Source organism: Nycticebus coucang, chromosome 4 (assembly GCF_027406575.1).
Source record: "Nycticebus coucang isolate mNycCou1 chromosome 4, mNycCou1.pri, whole genome shotgun sequence".
In the NCBI taxonomy this organism is placed as follows: Eukaryota; Metazoa; Chordata; class Mammalia; order Primates; family Lorisidae; genus Nycticebus; species Nycticebus coucang.
Window position 1 is genome coordinate 88,304,209 of NC_069783.1, and position 19,559 is coordinate 88,323,767.

At 37.6% G+C, this 19,559-nt stretch overlaps 1 protein-coding gene across 1 annotated transcript in view; it reads left to right on the plus strand.

Annotated features, from left to right (window-relative positions):
- The window catches only part of ZC3H8 (zinc finger CCCH-type containing 8), a 30,822-nt gene that overhangs the window by 1,444 nt on the left and 9,819 nt on the right, over positions 1–19,559 (plus strand). Inside the window, exons 2-6 of the mRNA XM_053589827.1 lie at positions 2,985–3,081; positions 14,977–15,208; positions 16,495–16,631; positions 18,312–18,434; positions 19,124–19,235. Coding sequence (XP_053445802.1) covers positions 2,985–3,081; positions 14,977–15,208; positions 16,495–16,631; positions 18,312–18,434; positions 19,124–19,235 — 701 coding nt within the window. The remainder of the gene's footprint in view (positions 1–2,984; positions 3,082–14,976; positions 15,209–16,494; positions 16,632–18,311; positions 18,435–19,123; positions 19,236–19,559) is intronic.

Here is a 19,559-nt window from a genome sequence, read left to right on the forward strand (position 1 = left end):
ACACAAACTGGAGTAAAGTACATAAAAGACACTTGGAATTTTTTCAAAATGATAGGTGAAGGATGGTGTGGAAGTAGGGTGAACTGTTCATTTGTATCATTTGCCCATTTTTCTCTTTGGCCATTGGTATTTTTTTAATTTTAGGAACTCTTGTCTGCAAATATTTAACCCTAGTTGTCATTTGTTTTTGGCTTTGCATGTGACACTATTTCTCAATGCATAAAGGTGTGGAAGTATTTTGATTTTTATGCAGTCAAATGAAGCAATCTTTTATGATTTCTGGTCTTTTTCCTAGATATTTTGTGATGAGAATACTTCTCATTCATTCATTCATTCACTCAAAAAACGTTTATGAATACTTGCTATGTGAGAGATATTAGTGTAGGCCTTAGGGATATAGCAGTATATGAACAAGAGAAAAATTCAAATGCTAACGAAACTTACACAGTTGGAGGAGTGGGAGGCGGATAATACAGAAATATCTAGTGTTTTAGATAATGTTAAATGCCTTGGAAAGTATGAAAGAAGGGTAAAGGGAACAGAAACGTTTGTGGGATGGTAGGGAAGATGGAGGTATTTTAAAGAAGATGGTTAAAGCCTTGCTAATCACACTGGTAAGTAACATTTGAATAGAGTCCTTAAGGAAGTGAGGGGAGTTACTATCTAGGGGGAGTGGAGCATGTTCTATGAAAAGATCCTGAGATGGGGTGAGCTTGGTGTGATTGGGTTAGGGAAACAAGGTGGCCAGAATGGCTACAAGACTAGAGTAAGAATGGCAGGACTTGAAGTCTGAGAGGATTGGGTTTGAGGGAAGTAGATCACGTAGGGACTTGTAGGTGCCATAACAAGGACTTTGGCTTTTACTCTGAGATGAGAGGCCGTTGGAGGGCTTTCATAGGGGAGTAAGAGCAGCTTGGATCATCGTATTAGTGATAAGAAATGGTCAAATGTGGCTACATTATGAAGGTAGAACAAAGGATTTTTTCACAAATTGGATGGGGGTGTAAGAGAGGAGTCAAGATCAACCTTAAGGTTTTGGTCAGTATCATGAAAGAAATGGAGTTACTGCTTAAGAAAGTAGGAGAATTAGGTTTCAGAGAGAAAAGCGAGAGTTTAGTGCTGGGTATGTTAATGTTAAGATTACTTATGTCTGGTGGGTGCAAAGTTAGGTCTGTTTGGTTTGAAGGGGAGGACTTTGAGTTGAAGACTTGGATGTTGAAATCAACCACAAATAGATGGTATTCAAGGTTGAAGGAGATAACCTGCTAGAGTAAGAGCCTAGACAAAGAAGAAAGAGGTATGAGGACTAATGTTTAGAGTTGTAAAAAGAAGGGAGACAGCCAGTAAGGAAGAAAAAATGAGGAGAGCTGAGTATTCTTGAAACTAAATAAAGAATGTGTTTTACAGGCAGAATGTCAACTGTCTCATCCTGGTCATAGGTGAGGCAATACAGGCACAGAATCGTAGACTTTAACAGGGGAGTAGTGAAAGATTTGGGGTGGACAGTGTAAAATGATAGGGTATGGTTTTAAGGCACATTTTGAAGCCTGTCTGCCTGCCTGCCTGGCTAGGCTCAAATCTTAGCTCTGCCTTTTTATGAGTTATACAACCTTTCTGTAATTCAGTTTTCTCATCAGTAAAATGGGCTTTTAAAACAACACATATATCATAGGGTTGTTGTGGTAAGTGCAGTGTGCATGCAGCAACACCTAGCACAGAGTAAACATTATGCACATGTTGGCTGCTATTAATGCTCTTGTAGTCATTATTGCTCTGCCTAAGGAGAGGTTGCCTGTTACTCCATTACTTGATTTGTTACTGGAAGCTAGAGCAGTAAAGGTTCACAAGCATTTGATTTTGGAGCTCTAGTAATGGTTGAAGCTTCTGTAGAAGCTTCACAGCTTGGCACCTTGTCTGATGGATGTATTTCAGGAGCTCCAAGATCAATGTAAATTATTGAATTGGATGAAGTTGTGAAGCCCAAGTTCCTGCAACTTTGAAAGAAGAACAAAGCCACTCTCCACTTTCTCCTTGTGCTAGTAGTGCCTTCCATTTGTAGCGGCGTTCTCTTGAGAATGTTCACATTGTCTATTTCCTTGCCTTTGTCTGGCATACAACAATCTTACGTTCAATAATCACAAGCTTTCCAACCATATGTTCACTATTTTCTTCAGCCTCCATATTTGTAGCACCAGCCATTAGTTGGATTCATGTATCCATTTTATTGGCTTCTTTGTTCACCAGTTTCTTGTATTTCCCATCTTCATCTCTGTTTACTTTTTATTTTACTGGAGTATCCTCAAGTGGTTGTCTCAGGCATTATCTTTGCAGGGTCAACTTCTCAGTCCTATGAGTTTGAACACATTTTTTCTTTTTCATCTTTACAATACTTGAGTATCTCAATCTGTCTCCTAGCCTCAGAAGGCACCCTGCATTCAGCCTGAAATACATTTTTTCTTACATTACCTTTTGCTGACTCGTACATATCATTTAGGTTCAGAGAGCCCCTGGCCCCCAAGTCTAGGTTAAGTGTTCCTCATCTAGGCAACTATACTTACCACACCATTTTGAAACAGCTTTATTTTCTTTCTCCCAAGCAAGTAGAAAGCTCTCAGAAGGCAGAAGCAAGGTTTGTCTTTTTTATTGTAGCCCATAATGTAAGTCATAGAGCCCAGTGTATGGTGGATATTCAGTGTTTGCTGAATAAATGGGACGAATGAATGGTTTATGTAGCTGCTAATACATGAACACTCAGGTTTTATAATCTAAAATTTTAGTTTTACAGGTTATTCATAAACATACTGACATTTACTGCTCATCGTAATTTTTTATGATATTTATCTCAAGTATTTGGAATAGAATTTGAATTTGGAATTTCTTTGAGGACAAGTTGAAGACAAGCCAAAGCATTAATTTTAATGTTGTGGTGTGAAGCCTTTACAGGTTGAAAAACCCTTTTATGTTATTTGATATTTTTGCTACAGAATCGATGATGAAATAGATGATACAGAAGTTGAAGAAACACAAGAAAAGAAAATAAAGTTGGAAGTTAATCTGGAATGTGAACAAATTCCCAAAAAAGTAAGATTAAGTTGGCATATGGAAAAAACAGATAAGGAATGGATATGAGATATTCATGAGGGATCCTGTTAGTTTCGTTTTAGTTAGCAAATTGGGGTCTATTTACTTATTATCAAGGAAACTTGGTTATACTTTTTTCTTTGTAATTTAACATGAACTGTTTCTAGTAATTGCTTTTGTTTTGATTTTCCCTATTTCTGGAATGGATTTTAAACTGCTTCAAAAACTTCTTTCACATTAGATTAACATTTTGAGGGCTTTTGTTTGCTAATTTAACTGACCTTAGTGATTTATAGCTTAAAGCCCATATTAGTTTGCTGGGTTTGCCATAACAAAGTACCACAAATGTGGTGACTTAAACAAAAATTTATTGTCTCACAATTCTGGAGGCTGGAAGCCCCAGAGCAACGTGTTGGTAGTGTTGGTTCCTTCAGAGGCTGTGAAGAAGAAATCTGTTTACCCTTCCCCCTTGCTTCTGATGGATTACTGCCAATCTTTGGCCTTCTTGGCTCACAAAAGTATCTCCCTGATCTTATATTTCTCCCTGTGTGCCTGCATCTGAATTTCCCTTTTGTAAGAACATCAGTCATATTGATATTGGACTAGGGCCCACTTAATGACCTCATCTTAATTAATTATACCCATAGTGGCCTTTTTGGCAAATATTGTCACATTCTGAGGTACTGGAGAGTAGGACTTCAACCGAAGAATTTGGGGAGGACACAGTTCACCCCATAACAAATATAATATCTGCTCTTCTCTTGCCTTTTTCTCTTTTTGGACTTTTTTTTAAGTTGTAAATTTTAACACTACAGAAGAATGGGTTCATATTGGCAATGACACTCATGAGACACAAATAGGTTTTAATTGCATACTCTTTCTAATTTTATAAAAGAATACAAGACAGAAGATATGGCCAGTACAGCATCTTTATCTGCTTGGGAAGCCTCTCAGTTATCCAAGTAAACAACTTTTGCTCTCTAAGGCAGCGGTTCTCAACCTGTGAGTCATGACCCCTTTGTAACAATGAAAATACATCCTGCATATCAGATATTTACATTGCGATTCATAACAGTAGCAAAATTACAGTTATGAAGTAGCAACGAAAATAATTTTATGGTTGGGGTCACCACAACATGAGGAAATGTATTAAAGGGTCGCGGAATTAGGAGGCTTTAAGAAGGTTGAGAACCACTGCTCTAAGGTATGTATGGCTGCCATGAACAAGAGCCAAGGTTGACAGTGAGAAACTGCAACTTCAGTTTCCCGTAAAATTTTCATATTACATTAGTCACATAAGCCCCAGTCCTTCATGTGCACTTAAAGCTTGTTGAGTCTTTGTATAACTCCCTACAGCAGACAGGCAGGAACAACATTCTACAATTAGTTTCCAAGAAACAATACTGACATATATCCTTATGTAGGAATGCATAGAAGATAAATTTTTGAGTTCTTTAGTAACATTTCTAAAAATGTCTTGAATTGATTGATAGTTTGGCTGAAATACAATTCAGGTTATCCATTGTTTTCTGCTGTCCAGTGTTGCAAAAGTGAAGTCTTAACCAATTTTATTCCAGTTTCTTTGTAAGTATTCTTTCTCTCTGGAAGCTTTCAAATTCTTCTCTTTATTCTAGGTGTTCTTGAGCATATAAGATTTTAAATCTTTTTTGATTCATTGTGTTTAGTGCTATTGTGATGAGATCAGATCCTTCATATGTAAGACATCTATCATCTCTATTTCTTTATCTATCTTTTTTCTTTATAGTCTAGAAATTTCCTCTATTTTATTTATCCTTGTTTCTTTTTCTTTTTTTTTTTTTTTTGTAGAGACAGAGTCTTACTTTATGGCCCTCAGTAGAGTGCCATGGCATCACACAGCTCACAGCAACCTCCAACTCCTGGGCTTAAGCGATTCTCTTGCCTCAGCCTCCCAAGTAGCTGGGACTACAGGCGCCCGGCACAGTGCCCAGCTATTTTTTGGTTGCAGTTCAGCCGGGGCCGGGTTTGAACCCACCGCCCTCGGTATATGGGGCCGGCACCTTACCGACTGAGCCACAGGCGCTGCCCAGTAAATAAGTTATGAAATGGTAGTTTCCTTTGTTTTTATATTTTGTTTTTGAGAAAACAGTGCTGGAACTGTAGTTTGAATGTAGAAAAAAGAAAAAAAATATATATATATAAAATGTATGTGTTTATAAATTTTTTATATATAAATATTATATATATATATATTTATTTATTTTGAGACAGAGCCTTACTGTGTCACCCTCAGTAGAGTGCCGTAGCATCACAGCAACCTCAAACTCTTGGACTTAAGTGATCCTCTTGCCTCAGCCTCCCAAGTAGCTGGGACTACAGGTGCCTGCCACAACGCCCAGCTTTTTTGTTGTTGTTGTAGTCATTGTTTTGCAGGCCCGGGCTGGGTTCAAACCCCGCCAGCTCCAGTGTATGTGTGGCTGGTGCCCTAGCTGCTGAGCTACAGGTGCCAAACTAAAAAATACATTTTCAGCAAATTAGCATGGTTATGGAGATCTTGCTTCTGTTTTAACTTTGAACAGCACAATGATACTGAGCAGTCTCAGTAACATCAGTCAACTTATTAAGAACCAAGGAAAATCACTTGAAATCATTCGCCTCATTTTTTAATTGTTTTCTTTAATTCTTTAATTGCTTAAAAGTTTTCTTTGAGTTTCCTTGACCTTTGAATAGCTCTTCAACTGCTGCAATCAAGCATGATTTAATTAACTCAACCATCAACTTTCTTTGATTGGCTAAATAATAAGCCACTAAGAAACGTGTTTTTTTTTTTTTTGTTTTTGTTTTTTTGTGATAGAGTCTTACTTTGTTGCCCCTTGGTAGAGTACCGTGGTGGCACAGCTCACAACCTCAAACTCTTGGGCTAAAGCAATTCTCTTGCCTCAGCCTCCCAAGTAGCTGGGAATACAGGCACCTGCCACAAAGCCTGGCTATTTTTTGTTGCAGTTGTCATTGTTGTTTAGCTGGCCCCAGCTGGGTTTGAAACCACCACCCTTGGCGTATGTGGGTGGTGCCTTAACCACTGTGCTATGGACGCTGATCCAGAAATGTGCTTTGATTGAGGCTTTGTTTTCATTTTTTTCTGTGAAGAAAGAAATGTGTGGTGAGAACATCTCTTTTTAAGTTTTCTAATTTTTCTGTTACTTTCTTGCGAGTTGGAAATGTTTGTGATAAATGCTTAATATTGCAACATCAATGTATTTTGTGTTGTTTTAGCACTATGTAGTAGCATTACATAATAACCACATTGTTTTGCCATGTAACTTGACAGTAAAGTAACCCACACTTCATTGTGCTTTTAAATACATTATTCTCCATGCTTTGACCTGGTGTGCACTGGTAATGGAAATAAAGGCACAAGGAACTCAAAAGACAGTTGTCACTGCAATTTGTAGTGCACTGGGCATCTTTGTGAACTGATGGGAATACCATAATGATCTCTCTTACAATTACTCTGCTATTAGAGTGAGGAAGTAGCCGGTATAATACATTTATAAATGAGAGTGGCTATGCTCCAGTGCAACTTTATGGACACTAAACTTTGAATTTTATGTAATTTTCAAGTGTTATGAAATGTTATTCTTTTTTTTGTTTGTTTTCAACCATTTAAAAAAATGTAATGGTCATTCTTAGTTTGTGGGTTTTTGTTCATAGTTTTTTTTTTTTTGTTTTTTTTTTTTGTGGTTTTTTTTGGCCGGGGCTGGGTTTGAACCCGCCACCTCCGGCATATGGGACCGGCGCCCTCTTCCTTGAGCCACAGGTGCCGCCCAGTTTGTGGGTTTTTATAAAAACAGGTGGGAAAGTGGTTTAGGCCCTTGTATTGTCATTTGCTGACTTCTGCTATGGATTTTTGTTACATGCTTTTGTGTTCCGTTATTGTCCCTTCATTTAAGAAAGGCCTGGAGAATTGATGGATGTCCTCTGCTGTGTGTTGGTAGGTCTGTGTCTCTATAGGCCTTTCCTTGAAGTGGGAAGGAGTCTTGCCTGGGCGTTCAATAAGTGAGTAGGCTGTGTGGATAGTTAGGTTTTCCAGCACCATAACAGTTCTTCACCTTCTATCTTCTATGCATCCACTTTAGCAGTCTCGTAAAGCCTATGGGCCCTTTCTCAGAGTAATTGTTTTTAAATGTATAAAATAAAGTATATTGTGTTACAAAGGAAGTTAATTTTATTGAAATATAATTTATCAAAATAGTAAAGACAAATCTGTAGTAAGAGTAATTTGTTCTTTACTAATGTACTAAATATTAAAGTGAGTCTAATTATTCTAATTTTGACATAGTGATGAACATAAGTATTTTGAGATCTGCAACAACTGTAATGTAATATATTAAGATAACCTGGCTCAGTGCTTGTAGCTCAGTGGTTATGGCGCCAGCCACATATACTGAGGCTGGTGAGTTCAAACACAGCCCAGGCCTGCTAAACAACAATGACAACTACAACAAAAAAATAGCTGGGCGTTGTAGTGGGTGCCTGTATTCCCAGCTCCTTGGGAGGCTGAGGCAAGAGAATCGCTTAACCCCAAGAGTTTGAGGTTGCTATGAGCTGTGACATCACGGTAACTCTACCAAGGGCAACATAGTAATTCTCTGTCTCAAAAAAAAAAAAAGAAACAAAAGAACCTTTGATTTTTATTAGGGACAGTCATAGGTACTGCTGGTGCTACTATGGTTTGTTTCCAATATATATGTGGGTGGTTCTACTGCTCATGTGCAAGGCTTACCTTTGACCAGACTTTTTATTTAATTTCTTTGGATAACAGCCCTTTCTGTTCATGGGCAAAGTTCCTGGTTGATTATTTCTGGTGAGGGGCAGGGTAGAGAAAATTTGTTATCATAACTTTGTTTTTATGTAGAATTTTAATGCATCCTCATTTATACCCCATTTCTCACACTCCAACATAAGCCCAACCTGTAGAGCAGGGGTCCTCAAGCTTTTTAAACAGGGGGCCAGTTCACTGTCCCTCACACCATTGGAGGGCCGGACCATAGTTTAAAAAAAAACACTATGAACAAATTCCTATGCACACTGCACATATCTTATTTTGAAGTGAAAAAACAAAACTGGAACAAATACAATATTTAAAATGAAGAACAAGTAAAGTTAATAAACTTACCAGTATTTCAATGGGAACTATGGGCCTGCTTTTGGCTAATGAGATGGTCAATGTCTGGTTCCATATTTGTCACTGCTAGTTGTAACACGTGATGCAAGTGTGCATCAGTTAGTGTAGATCTGGTTGGAGATTTCAGATGTTTCATTCTGGAAAAAGTCTGTTCACAGACATAAGTGCTGCCAAAGATGGTTGCCATTTTGAGTGCATGGTTCCTGAGATTAGGATATGTCTCAGAGGGGAGAGATGCGTAGAAATTAGGAAGGCTGCTTGACTTGAATGCGTCTTTCAGAGAGTCACAATTCTGTAGTTCAGCCAGTTCCATTTGGTAAATCATATCCACATTTTCAATGTCAATAGAAAATGGGTTATGGAAAAGCTGTATGTCCTGTTCATGGAGATGAAGCTCTTTAAATCTAAATTGGAACTCCTTTTGCAACTTTTCCAGTGAATCTACACGTTTATTTGGGAATGCAACCAATGGATTTTCCGCTAACAGATTTTGAGTTGTGGGGAGATGGCAGAAATTTTCCTCCTTCACTTGTTTGAGGAGGAGGCCTAATTTTACTTCATATGTTTTCACATGTGATTGTGTATCACAGAAGAGCTTCCCCTTTCCTTGAAGTTGCACATTGAAAGTGTTGAGTAGCTCTGTTACATCTGTCAGAAAGGCAGGGTGCCATTTCCATTCTGCATCATTGAGCTCTGGTACTTCTTTGTTTTTTGAAAGCAGAAAACCTGTAATCTGTGGAAGTAAGTCATAGAAATGTTTCAAAACCCTCCCTCCACTCAGCCAACAGACTTCTATGTGGTACGGAACATCTTCACAGGCAACATTTAGCTCAGACAGAAATTCCTGAAATTGTCTGTGGTTTAGTGCATTAATTACCTCTAATGAAGTTAACACAAGATACCACAGTTTTCACAGAGTCCCACTTCAGTGATTTACTACACAGCACTTGTTGGTGGATGAGGCAATGTATGGCTATTGGATGAGAATGGTTATGTTTGTCCATCTCTTGGTTAATGCAAGCAATTACTCCTTTCTTAGACCCCACCATGCTAGTGTCACACTGGCTAGTTTTGCCTAGTCTAGCTCCAAACTATTAACAGTTTGGAAAACCTTTTCATAGATATCCTCTCCTGTAGTTGTTCCTTTGATGCTTTGCAGTGCAGCAAGCTCTTCTGTGACTTTGAAATAGTCATTTGTCCCATGAATAAAAATTAGAAGTTGTGCAGAATCACAAACATCATTACTTTCGCCAAGTGCCAAGAAAAAATAGGAAAGTTTTTTTGTGAAGTTTTGCAAATGCTGATGCAAATTGTCTCCCATTTCTTCAATCCTTCGTGTAATTGAGGGTACTGAAAGACTCACTGTACTAAATAAATCAGCCTTCTCTGGACACATCTCTTTGGCAACAGAAAGAAGGCATTCTTTAATAAATTCTTCCTCCACGAATGATCTGCTAGTGCACGCTATTAGCTTGGCAACTTGAAAACTTGCTCGCAGTAATGAAGTATTTAGCTGTTTCTGCTTCACAATAGTATTTTGCTGAGTTGTCAATGTATGTTTAAGTTTAAATATTTTATTTTTTCTCACTTCTCCGACCAAACAATCATATTTATCTTTATGTTGAGTTTGATAGTGTCGACGCAAATTGTATTCTTTGAACACAGACACTATATTCTGGCATATCAACACACAGCTCTTTCCTTGTACTGCATGAAAAAATAATCATAAGTCCACTGTTCTTTGAATATCCTACACTCCGAGTCAGTTTTTCTCTTTCTTGATATCATTGTTTCCTAGGGATTCCAAATTGCTATTAGTAAAATACATATATATATATATATATATAGTGCTCCAAAAACAATATACCAGCGATAACTTTGCCCACACAGAGACATATAGACTGTACTCCCCATCAATGCAGTCTGACCAGTGTCCATCAATGCAGCCTTGCCAGTCTACATCATTTCAGCCTCGCCAGTGCCCATGTGGTGGAACTCCGCTTTTACCTCAGGCTCACACTGGTGCAGTGCGGGAACAGGCACAATTACATAGCCGGTTCACACAACCCTGTGCGAACCGCCCTGTGATCTGTGAACTCGCACATGCGATCAGATTCCACTGCAGGAAAAAAGAAGTCAAGTATGCCTTTTATCTTCCGAATCTAATGCGAGTTCAGCCATACAAGCATATGGCTGAACTTGTACTGCTCGGAGATCACAATAGTGTGAACCAGAGCTTACACAGCACACAACATACAAAATCATACACAACTGAATAGCAATCAGAATATAAATGCACTTACTGTCAATTAAATTGGGTTTCCTACTCCTCAGTTGTCTGCAGAGCCAGATTAAGTTCCCATGGGGCCCTAGGCAGATTACCGGTTTGGGGCCCCCATGCAGTAACACTGAGCACTGACCATTTGCATTAACACTGACCACTGACCATTTGCGATAAGACTGAGCACTGACTATTTGCATTAACACTGACTGCTGACCATTTGTGATAACACTGACTACTGACAATTTGCATTAACACTGGACACTTACAATTATCATTACCACCGAGCACTGACTATTTGCATTACCTCTGAGCGCTGACCATTTGCATTACCGCTGAGCACTTACAATTATCATTACCTCTGAGCTCTGACCATTTGCATTACCTCTGAGCGCTGACCATTTGCATTACCGCTGAGCACTGACAATTTGCATTAGCACTGAGCACTGACTATTTGCATTATCACTGTGATGCAACCCCCCCTAGAAACCACCCCCAACCAACTAACCAACTTTTAAAAAAAAGGCTCTCCTAACTTCAAAAAAAAAGGCGGCCCCTATCTGCAAAAAGAAAAAAGACCTCCTAACTTCAGGAAAAAAGGCCACCCTTAACCGCAAAAAAAAGGCCCAACTAACTGCAGAATAAAAAATAAATAGACCTCCTAACTTCAAAAAAAAAAAATAAATCCTAACTTGTTCTTACCTCGGTCCTTAGGCAACAGCAGGCTTTGCACAGGCAACCTGGTGACTCCTCCAATTACACCAGAGATTGAGAGGAGGAGTCGAGAGACAGAGAAAAGGAGGGAAGGCGGAGAGTGTGGGGCACATTCCACACATGCGCACTGTGGGCCGGGACGAGTGGGCTGCTAAACAGGATGGCAAAAACACCTGGCGGGGAGAGACAGAGAGAAGGAGCGGAGTCAGAGAGTTGGCACATTTTTCACACATGTGCACTGCAGCCCGGGATGAGTCAGCTGCTAAGAAGGACAGGCAGCTGTGGCAAAAACACCCAGCGGGCCAGATAAATGTCCTCCACGGGCCACATGTGGCCCATGGGCCATAGTTTGAGGATCCCCGCTATAGAGCATAACTTCCGTTTTGATTGTCAGAAATTTGTTAAATTCGCTCAGTTACTGATGAATGTACTTCATGTACCCCAGACACATACACACTATTAACTGAACTTTCACTTCTGTGGGGTGTCAGGAGGCCATACTAGTTTAATAAACCAACCAGAATCAAAAGCAAGAAAACCTTTTACTTGAAAAAATGTTACTTTATTTAGACTCCTTTACAAAAGGAGAAAAGGATTAAAATAATGTTTGTATACTTTGTAGATTATACAAAGAAGAACAAACTGAAGCAATGAGTTTATAGCTAGCTAATTTAAGAAATGTATTCAGTTGGGCGGTGCCTGTGGCTCAGTGAGTACGGCACCGGTCCCATATACCAAGAGTGGCGGGTTCAAACCTGGCCCCGGCCAAACTGCAACAAAAAATAGCCGGGCGCTGTGGCAGGTGCCTGTAGTCCCAGTTACTGGGGAGGCTGAGGCAAGAGAATTGCGTAAGCCCAGGAGTTGGAGGTTGCTGTGAGCTGTGATGGCACCGCACTCTACTGAGGGTGACAAAGTGAGACTCTGTCTCTACAAAAAAAAAAAAAGAAAAGAAAAGAAATGTATTCAGTTATTTGTATTTTGTGTATTTAAGTGCCCTCTGAAAAAAATCATTAGCAATATTCATCTCTACTTTATAAAACAACATAATTGATGATTATCCCAGTTTTGTTAATGTTGCTAAATCATCACGTGTCTTCATTTAATACAAATCAGACTTATGGTAAAAGGAATTGCTTCAGTACTGTAGGCCTATGTGTTTTGTGCAAATAGAGGGCATTTAATCACTCGTTGGACCATTTTAATATTTTGATTAGAATGCACTGAACAGAATTTCATCTCCATGTGTTTCAGTAAGCTAAACATGGGAGCTGCTGCATATTAAATAATCTTTTTGGTTTCCCCTATGCCTACTAAATAAAATTAAAAGTCCAAAACCAAGGTAAACATAATAATCTGTCCCAAGAGTCAGCTAACTTTTTCATAAGGATCAGATAGTACATCAACATTGTGGGCCATATTGTCCCTATCACAACTAATTACAACAAAGACAGTATGTAAATGAATGGCGTGACTCTGTTCCAGTAAAACTTTATTTTTAAAAACAGGTGGCCAGGCTGAAGTTTGTTTATCCCAATTTATCACCGAAAGTTACATTTACAAGTTTGTTCTGTGGTGTTAGTTAGAAAAAGGTACTTTTTCTTAAAGACTTGGAGACAAAGAACTTGGCCTGAAGATTGCTTGGTAGTCTTCTCTTCTTCTCTGGTATAATGAAGATAAGGTATACATTGAAGCCATTGTCAGATTCAGAAATTTCCTCAGCTTGTTTTCATTCTTTAGGCAGCAAGCAAGTTCACTTTCTAGGCTTATAATCAGTCTGGTGGAACAACTCCTAGCTTTGTAGTTAACCATCAAATGGAAACCATATTGGGCTACCAAGTATATTTTATAATATTAATTCTTTTGTTTTATGCTGCCCTATTCAGTTATCGTGTGAAATTAAATAAGAGACTAGACCCCAAAGTATGCTTTGGAGTGAATCATTGGCCACTGTAAGGATAGGCATGCCAACTCTTCCTGACAGGAGAATAGAAGCCGTTTGGGACTTGGTCGTTTTTTTAAATAAACTTTTTGATTAAAATTTATCATACAAACTATAATTATACAGTCTGATACACCTCTGTCACCAAGTATAGACAGCTATAGAACAGATACTTGAAAATTTTTATACAGAAATTGCTTTATGTCATCTGCTGTGATAGCTTGGGCTCCTCCAAAATCAGCTCCCATAACTGAGTTTCTGTTGCAGTGGGGAGCTGGGTTCTTTGATGTTTCCTTGGGGCACCTTTGACAACAGAGTTAGAAAAACTATTTCTGAACGTAAGCTTGATTACAGGTAACAGGGAAGCTCTTTCTTCCTTGTCATTGTTGCTATTGCCACTCCTGTGGAGTTATAGATGAAAGTTTAGGCTTTGATGACTGAAATGTCATCAAAGTTGTTGTCAAGTTAAATGGGCCATTATAGTTTACTTGGTATTTTATTAAATGGTAAATTATTGAATCAAGACATTTAAAGGCCTTGGTACCATAATACACTACTTTATATTATTTTTAAAAAAGACATTTAAAAGTATTGTCAGAGAAATCATTATGCATGTATCAAAAAGACACCTGCACTCATGTTCATCAGACCACAATTCTCAATGACAAAGATAAGGGATCAGCCTAAGGGCCCATTAACTAATGAGTGTATAAAGAAAGTATGGTATATATATATATATATATATATATATATATATACCATGGAGTACTACTCAGCAATAAGAAATAATGTCTTATGCAGCAACTTGGATAGAACCGGAGACCATTATTCTAAGTGAAGTAACTCAAGGACAGAAAAATAAATGCCATATGTTCTTAGAAGTGGGAGCTAAGCTGTGGCTATACAAGGGTGCACAAAGTGGTAGAATGGATGTTTGAGACTCACAACGGGGGAGGTTGGGTAAGGGTGAGTGATGAAAAATAACCTGTGGAAGCCTGGATGCGGTGGCTCACATATGTAATCCTAGCACTCTGGGAAGCTGAGGTGAGTGGCTTACCTGATCTCAGGAGTTGGAGACCAGCCTTAGCTAGAACAAAACCCCAGCTCTAAAAACAGCCAGGCTGTGTGGCAGGGGCCTGTAGTCCCAGCTATTCAGGAGGCTGAAACACGAGGATTACTTGACCCCGAGAGTTTGAGGTTGGTGTGAGCTGTGATGCCATGGCACTCTACTGAGGGCAACAAAATGAGACTGTCTCAAAAAAAAAAAAAAAAAAATTTCCTATGGAGTACAATGTACACTACTCAGGTGATGGGTATACCAAAGTCCAGAGTGCATCACTTTACAGTATCCACATGTAATAGAATTCAACTTGTACCTCCTAAATCTATTAAAGTTTTAGAAAAAGAAAGAGAAAAAGGGTATTGTCAATGCTAAGGCAGAGATGCAATGTGAGAACTGTAATACTATAGTCCCCTTATTCCTCATTTGATATAATCTTAATTATTTTTAAGATTTAGAGGTTTAGACTTTTAGTTCAGTAAAATGCATACAATATATAAATTCATAGTCTTCCTTTAAATTATCTTTAAGATGGCTTTGTCATACTGGTTTGTTAGTTTGTTTTTAATTTTGGAAAATTACAAATACATGAGTACAGAGAATAGCATATGAACCCCATGTATCTATCACCCAACTTCAACAATGATGAATTCCTGGCCAGTCTTCTTTCTTCTGTATAACCAGACTGTTTTGAATCATACTAGGTTTTTTAAATTGAAAATTCAATTTTTACTTAGTTTAGGCACTTCAGAAACTCAACATCATCAAAGAATTTGCTACATAGAAAATCACGAAGTAAGGACTATGATGTATATAGTGATGATGATGTCTGCAATCAGGAGTCAGAAGATAATTTTGCCAAAGAACTTCAACAGTATATACAAGCTAAAGAAATGGCGAATGCTGCTCAACCTCTGCCATTTTCTGAAGAATCTATGAAGAAAGAGGGAGCAAAAGATACCCAGCAAGGTACGAGTCAAAGTATTTTGTTATTTAAAGCTTATCTAGGCAGTCATCACCATTCTCCACATAGGTAGGTGTTCCCCCCCTCCGCCCCCCTGCACTTTATCTTATGGTATGGTCGTGATTTTCATGCATTTTTACACCAAATGTGAGCTTTTATAGTCTGAGATCTCACCTAAGACCTAGGGGTACAGGTGGGTTATCAAAGGTCATAGCTCTTTTCTTTTCTCTTCTCTCTTTTTTTTTTTCTTTTCTTTTCTTTCTTGTCTCACTATGTCACCCTGGGTAGAGTGCCCTGGTGTCAAAGCTCATAGCAACCTCAAACTCTTGAGCTCAAGCGATTCTCTTGCCTCAGCCTCCCAAGTAGATGAGACTACAGGCACCCACCACAAGGTCCAGCTATTTTTTTCTTTTTTTGCAGTTATTTTAGCTGGCCTGGGCTGGGTTTGAACCCTCCAGCCTCAGTGTATGTGGCTAGCACCACAAACACTGTGCGACGGGGAGCCAAGCCAGTCATCGCTTTTTCTAAAGGGAGAATGCCAAATCAATGGCCTCTGCATGTAAGAAGGATAAGATATTCCTGTTTGTATTGCTGTCATTTAAAGAATTGACTGGTTGTATCTCAGGCTGTAACTCAGAAATATATTCTTTTAGATTACTAAAATGAGATTTAGCCATAAATATGAGGGCAAATGGCAAATGTAAATGAAATTCTTATCTTACTATTTTCTTCCTCCAAGTGTATTTTCTTATTAAAATGGATCTGTAGATTAACTTACTGTACATAAAGTGTTTTCAATGAAAAATCTGACAGTAATATATAAAGTCATTGACAGTATTTGAAGTTTTTATCGTTATAATACTATGGCAATTCTTAATTAGATACATTATACTCTGAACACTTCAAAAGGATCTGGCTTGTGGCTTGTAAGACTGATTTCATTAATTACCTTGCTTTTAACCTGACAATACCTTATATATTTTCAAAGGAATAAATTGGGATACCCTGGAAGATACTTCAGGAAATAAAAAGAATGAATTGAGAATCCAGAATATATTATCATAATTCTCTTTTTGATATCTTAATCCCAGAACTTCTAGAAAGACAGGTTAATTGTCTTACCAGTTTTCATTTATTGAGCTATGGAGAATTTTTCCTGGATTATTCTAAGACATACTTCTTTAAAGTAAACTGCTTTATTTGTTCAGCATCTGATTACTGGGGAAAAACAAAAAGTAAATTGCTGTTGTACTTTTATGTCATTTTTTATAATGAACTTTTTTGTTTTCAGCTGCTAAACAAAAAAATAAAACTATTAAAGCTGATCACAAGAGTAATAATAAAAAGAAGAAAATGAAACGAAAATGGCCTGGCCCTGGAAACAAAGGATCAAATGCTTCTCTGAGAAACAGTGGCTCACAGGAAAAGGTATAGGGTATATGCTTGTGGAGAACCCCTATATGCTCTTGGATTTGTTATACTTCAGTGTGAGAGAGCAGTGCTATGTGATATCGAAAGAGAGGAGCATCCCACAAAGTGCACATGTCCTTTTACTATCAGTGAGTGGGCTCTCCATGTTCTTCCCTATTATTGCAGCTTCCTTCACTCTCACTCATTAGCTGCCAGCACCCATTTTTAAGCCTTAGTTTTTTCCCTGTGGTTCCTGAATACACAAATACAAGACCCTTGATTTCTGAGTGTTGTACTATCAGTGAGTATGGAAGAATGGGAAGCCCAAAAATAATCAGGTAATCATGAGGACGTTTCAGAAGTCACAGTTTTTGAGTCTTACAGAGTTTTTACTATTATAGTCTCCATTTGTCAGCTCCTAACTCCCTCTGGAAATTAAAAATGCCATTAGCTTTACCAAATCTCCTACCCTTACCCTCCTGGTATTTTGATTTTATTTGTAGAAGTGCCTCTTCCTTGATCTGCATTTGAAATCAGGGTAGAATAATAAATAACTACACTATTCAGACTCTGCTTTTCTGATGGAAAAATGGGCTTTAAACTGGATGGCAACCTTTTTATTAGGCTTAGTCACAGGAAATAAGAGTAAGGGCTAGTAAAACATTAGAAATGCGAAAACTTCCAGTTTGAAACACATTTATATGAAATCTGGACCTGCCTTTATATTTTCAAATGAGGACTGTGACCCCTAGGGTTCAAATAATTGCTCATTCTGATAGGCCCAAGACAGGGCTAGAACTTTGTGTCCTGACCCCTAGTCAGTACTCCCTTTCATTTGGTTTACAGTGAATCAAATGATTATTCAGCCAAAGCTGACAGCTCTTCTACGTGAGGAAGAAATTCTAAACATAGATGATAAAATTTAATAACATAACCAAATAAAACCAGAGATTTAAACGGACATTTATAATAAGACATAATTTTGAAGGTACTAAGTGGAAGTTGAACATTATTGCAAAGCAGATCACATAAATGATTATACAGTCAGCTCCCTTATTTGTGCATACTGTATTCCTAAAACTATATTCAAAAATTTGGTATGCAGAAGCTGTAAGCTGTATCATGAGTCAATACATTAAAAGTAGTATATGTTTCTGAAGAGCTTAAATGTATTACAAAATTGCTCTTTTGCAATTCCCTTTTGTTTTTATGCCTTTATTGCTATATTTGAGTGTATATTTATAGTTACTTTTGTTAATTTGAGCTTGTCAGTATACACACCCACTGCACATCTCACTGAAACTGTAGATTTCACTGCTTTGGGTCACCCCATGATTTTCCACTTTCTCCATTGTTCTAAAGATCTTTGTTCTTAGGCTTCACTTTTTATCACAAATACCAAAAAATTTATTTTTTAATTTTTCATTCTTTTAAGGGCAAATATTTTTAAACATAAAAATATTTAAATTGCACAAACACTAATATTCAATAATGGAATGCTGTTGAAACTAAATATTCATTTTTAAACAGATGTACCAAAATAAATAAACTCATGTACAAAAGTCCAAATCTTACACATGACGGCCAATTTATAAGAATCCATTTTTAATATTTTAAAGATGGTTTAAAATAATTTTGTGTAACAGAACAAAATAGTTAATATTTCTCACATTTAGTTTTTTGTTTTTGTTTTTAAAGGATGGTAAACCTAAAGAGAAGCAGCAGCATGTGAGAATGAGTCAGGGATTCATCAACCAACATACAGTGGAATACAAAGGAAAACAAATTTGTAAATATTTTCTTGAAAGGAAATGTATTAAGGTATAAAAATGTGTAAGCTAAAATATACTAAAATGTAAGGTATAGCAAAAATGTACTACCACAAACTGCTGTTCTGTTTGACACTCTTCGAAATCATACCTTTAGGTTTTTAAAACTGTTTCCTTCTGGAAAAGGTTCAGTTAGAAAATTTTAGTAAAGTATTCTTTATGTTTAAGAACGTAGATAATTTTGTGGGCGGCACCTGTGGCTTAGTGAGTAGGGCACCGGCCCCATATACTGAGGGTGGTGGGTTCAAAACCACCCCAGCCAAACTGCAACAACAACAACAACAACAAAATAGCCAGGTGTTGTGGCGGGCACCTGTAGTCCCAGCTACTTGGGAGGCTGATGTAAGAGAATCGCCTAAGCCCAGGAGTTGGTGGTTGCTGTGAGCTGTGATGCCACAGCACACTACCAACGGCAACAAAGTGAGACTCTGTGTCTAAAAAAAAGAACGTAGATAATTTTAAAAAATGATTTATATTGAAAATGTTTAGGACTGAAGAAAATTTGAAGCAGATAATATGGGATGTACTTATAACCTATTGAAAATTAGACTGTTTTGCTTCTAAGACTTCAGTTCTTTCTGGAATCATCTGTTTATTTAATGTTTAATAGGAATTACTATAAATTGTAGTGGCTTCACTATAAAGAAGAATGACCTTTCCTTGTTCCTTATTTTGGCTCAGGGAGACCAGTGTAAATTTGATCATGATGCAGAAATACAGAAGAAAAAGGAAATGTGCAAGTTTTATGTACAAGGATATTGTACCAGAGGTGAAAACTGTCTATATTTGCATAATATCCTTTATCAAAAGGTATAGTAATTTAACTCTTCATGGATATTCACATAAACATTTTAAATATGCAAAGTTTTTAATGAAACTTGTGTTGTAGTATAACAAAATTATATTACCCAAGCCCGACTTAGTTATTAAAGTGATTAAATTATGTACAAATTATTTTTTTTTCCTAAGAAAGAAAAAGTAAATTCCTTAGACAATCTCTCAAATGATGATTCTTTTTGCTCAGCCTGGGTGGTATTGAGGATTCATAGGACCTATTCAAGTCCCAGAAAAACTAATGGAACTAATGCTGTGAGCTTGACTAATTGAATTCAGAAAA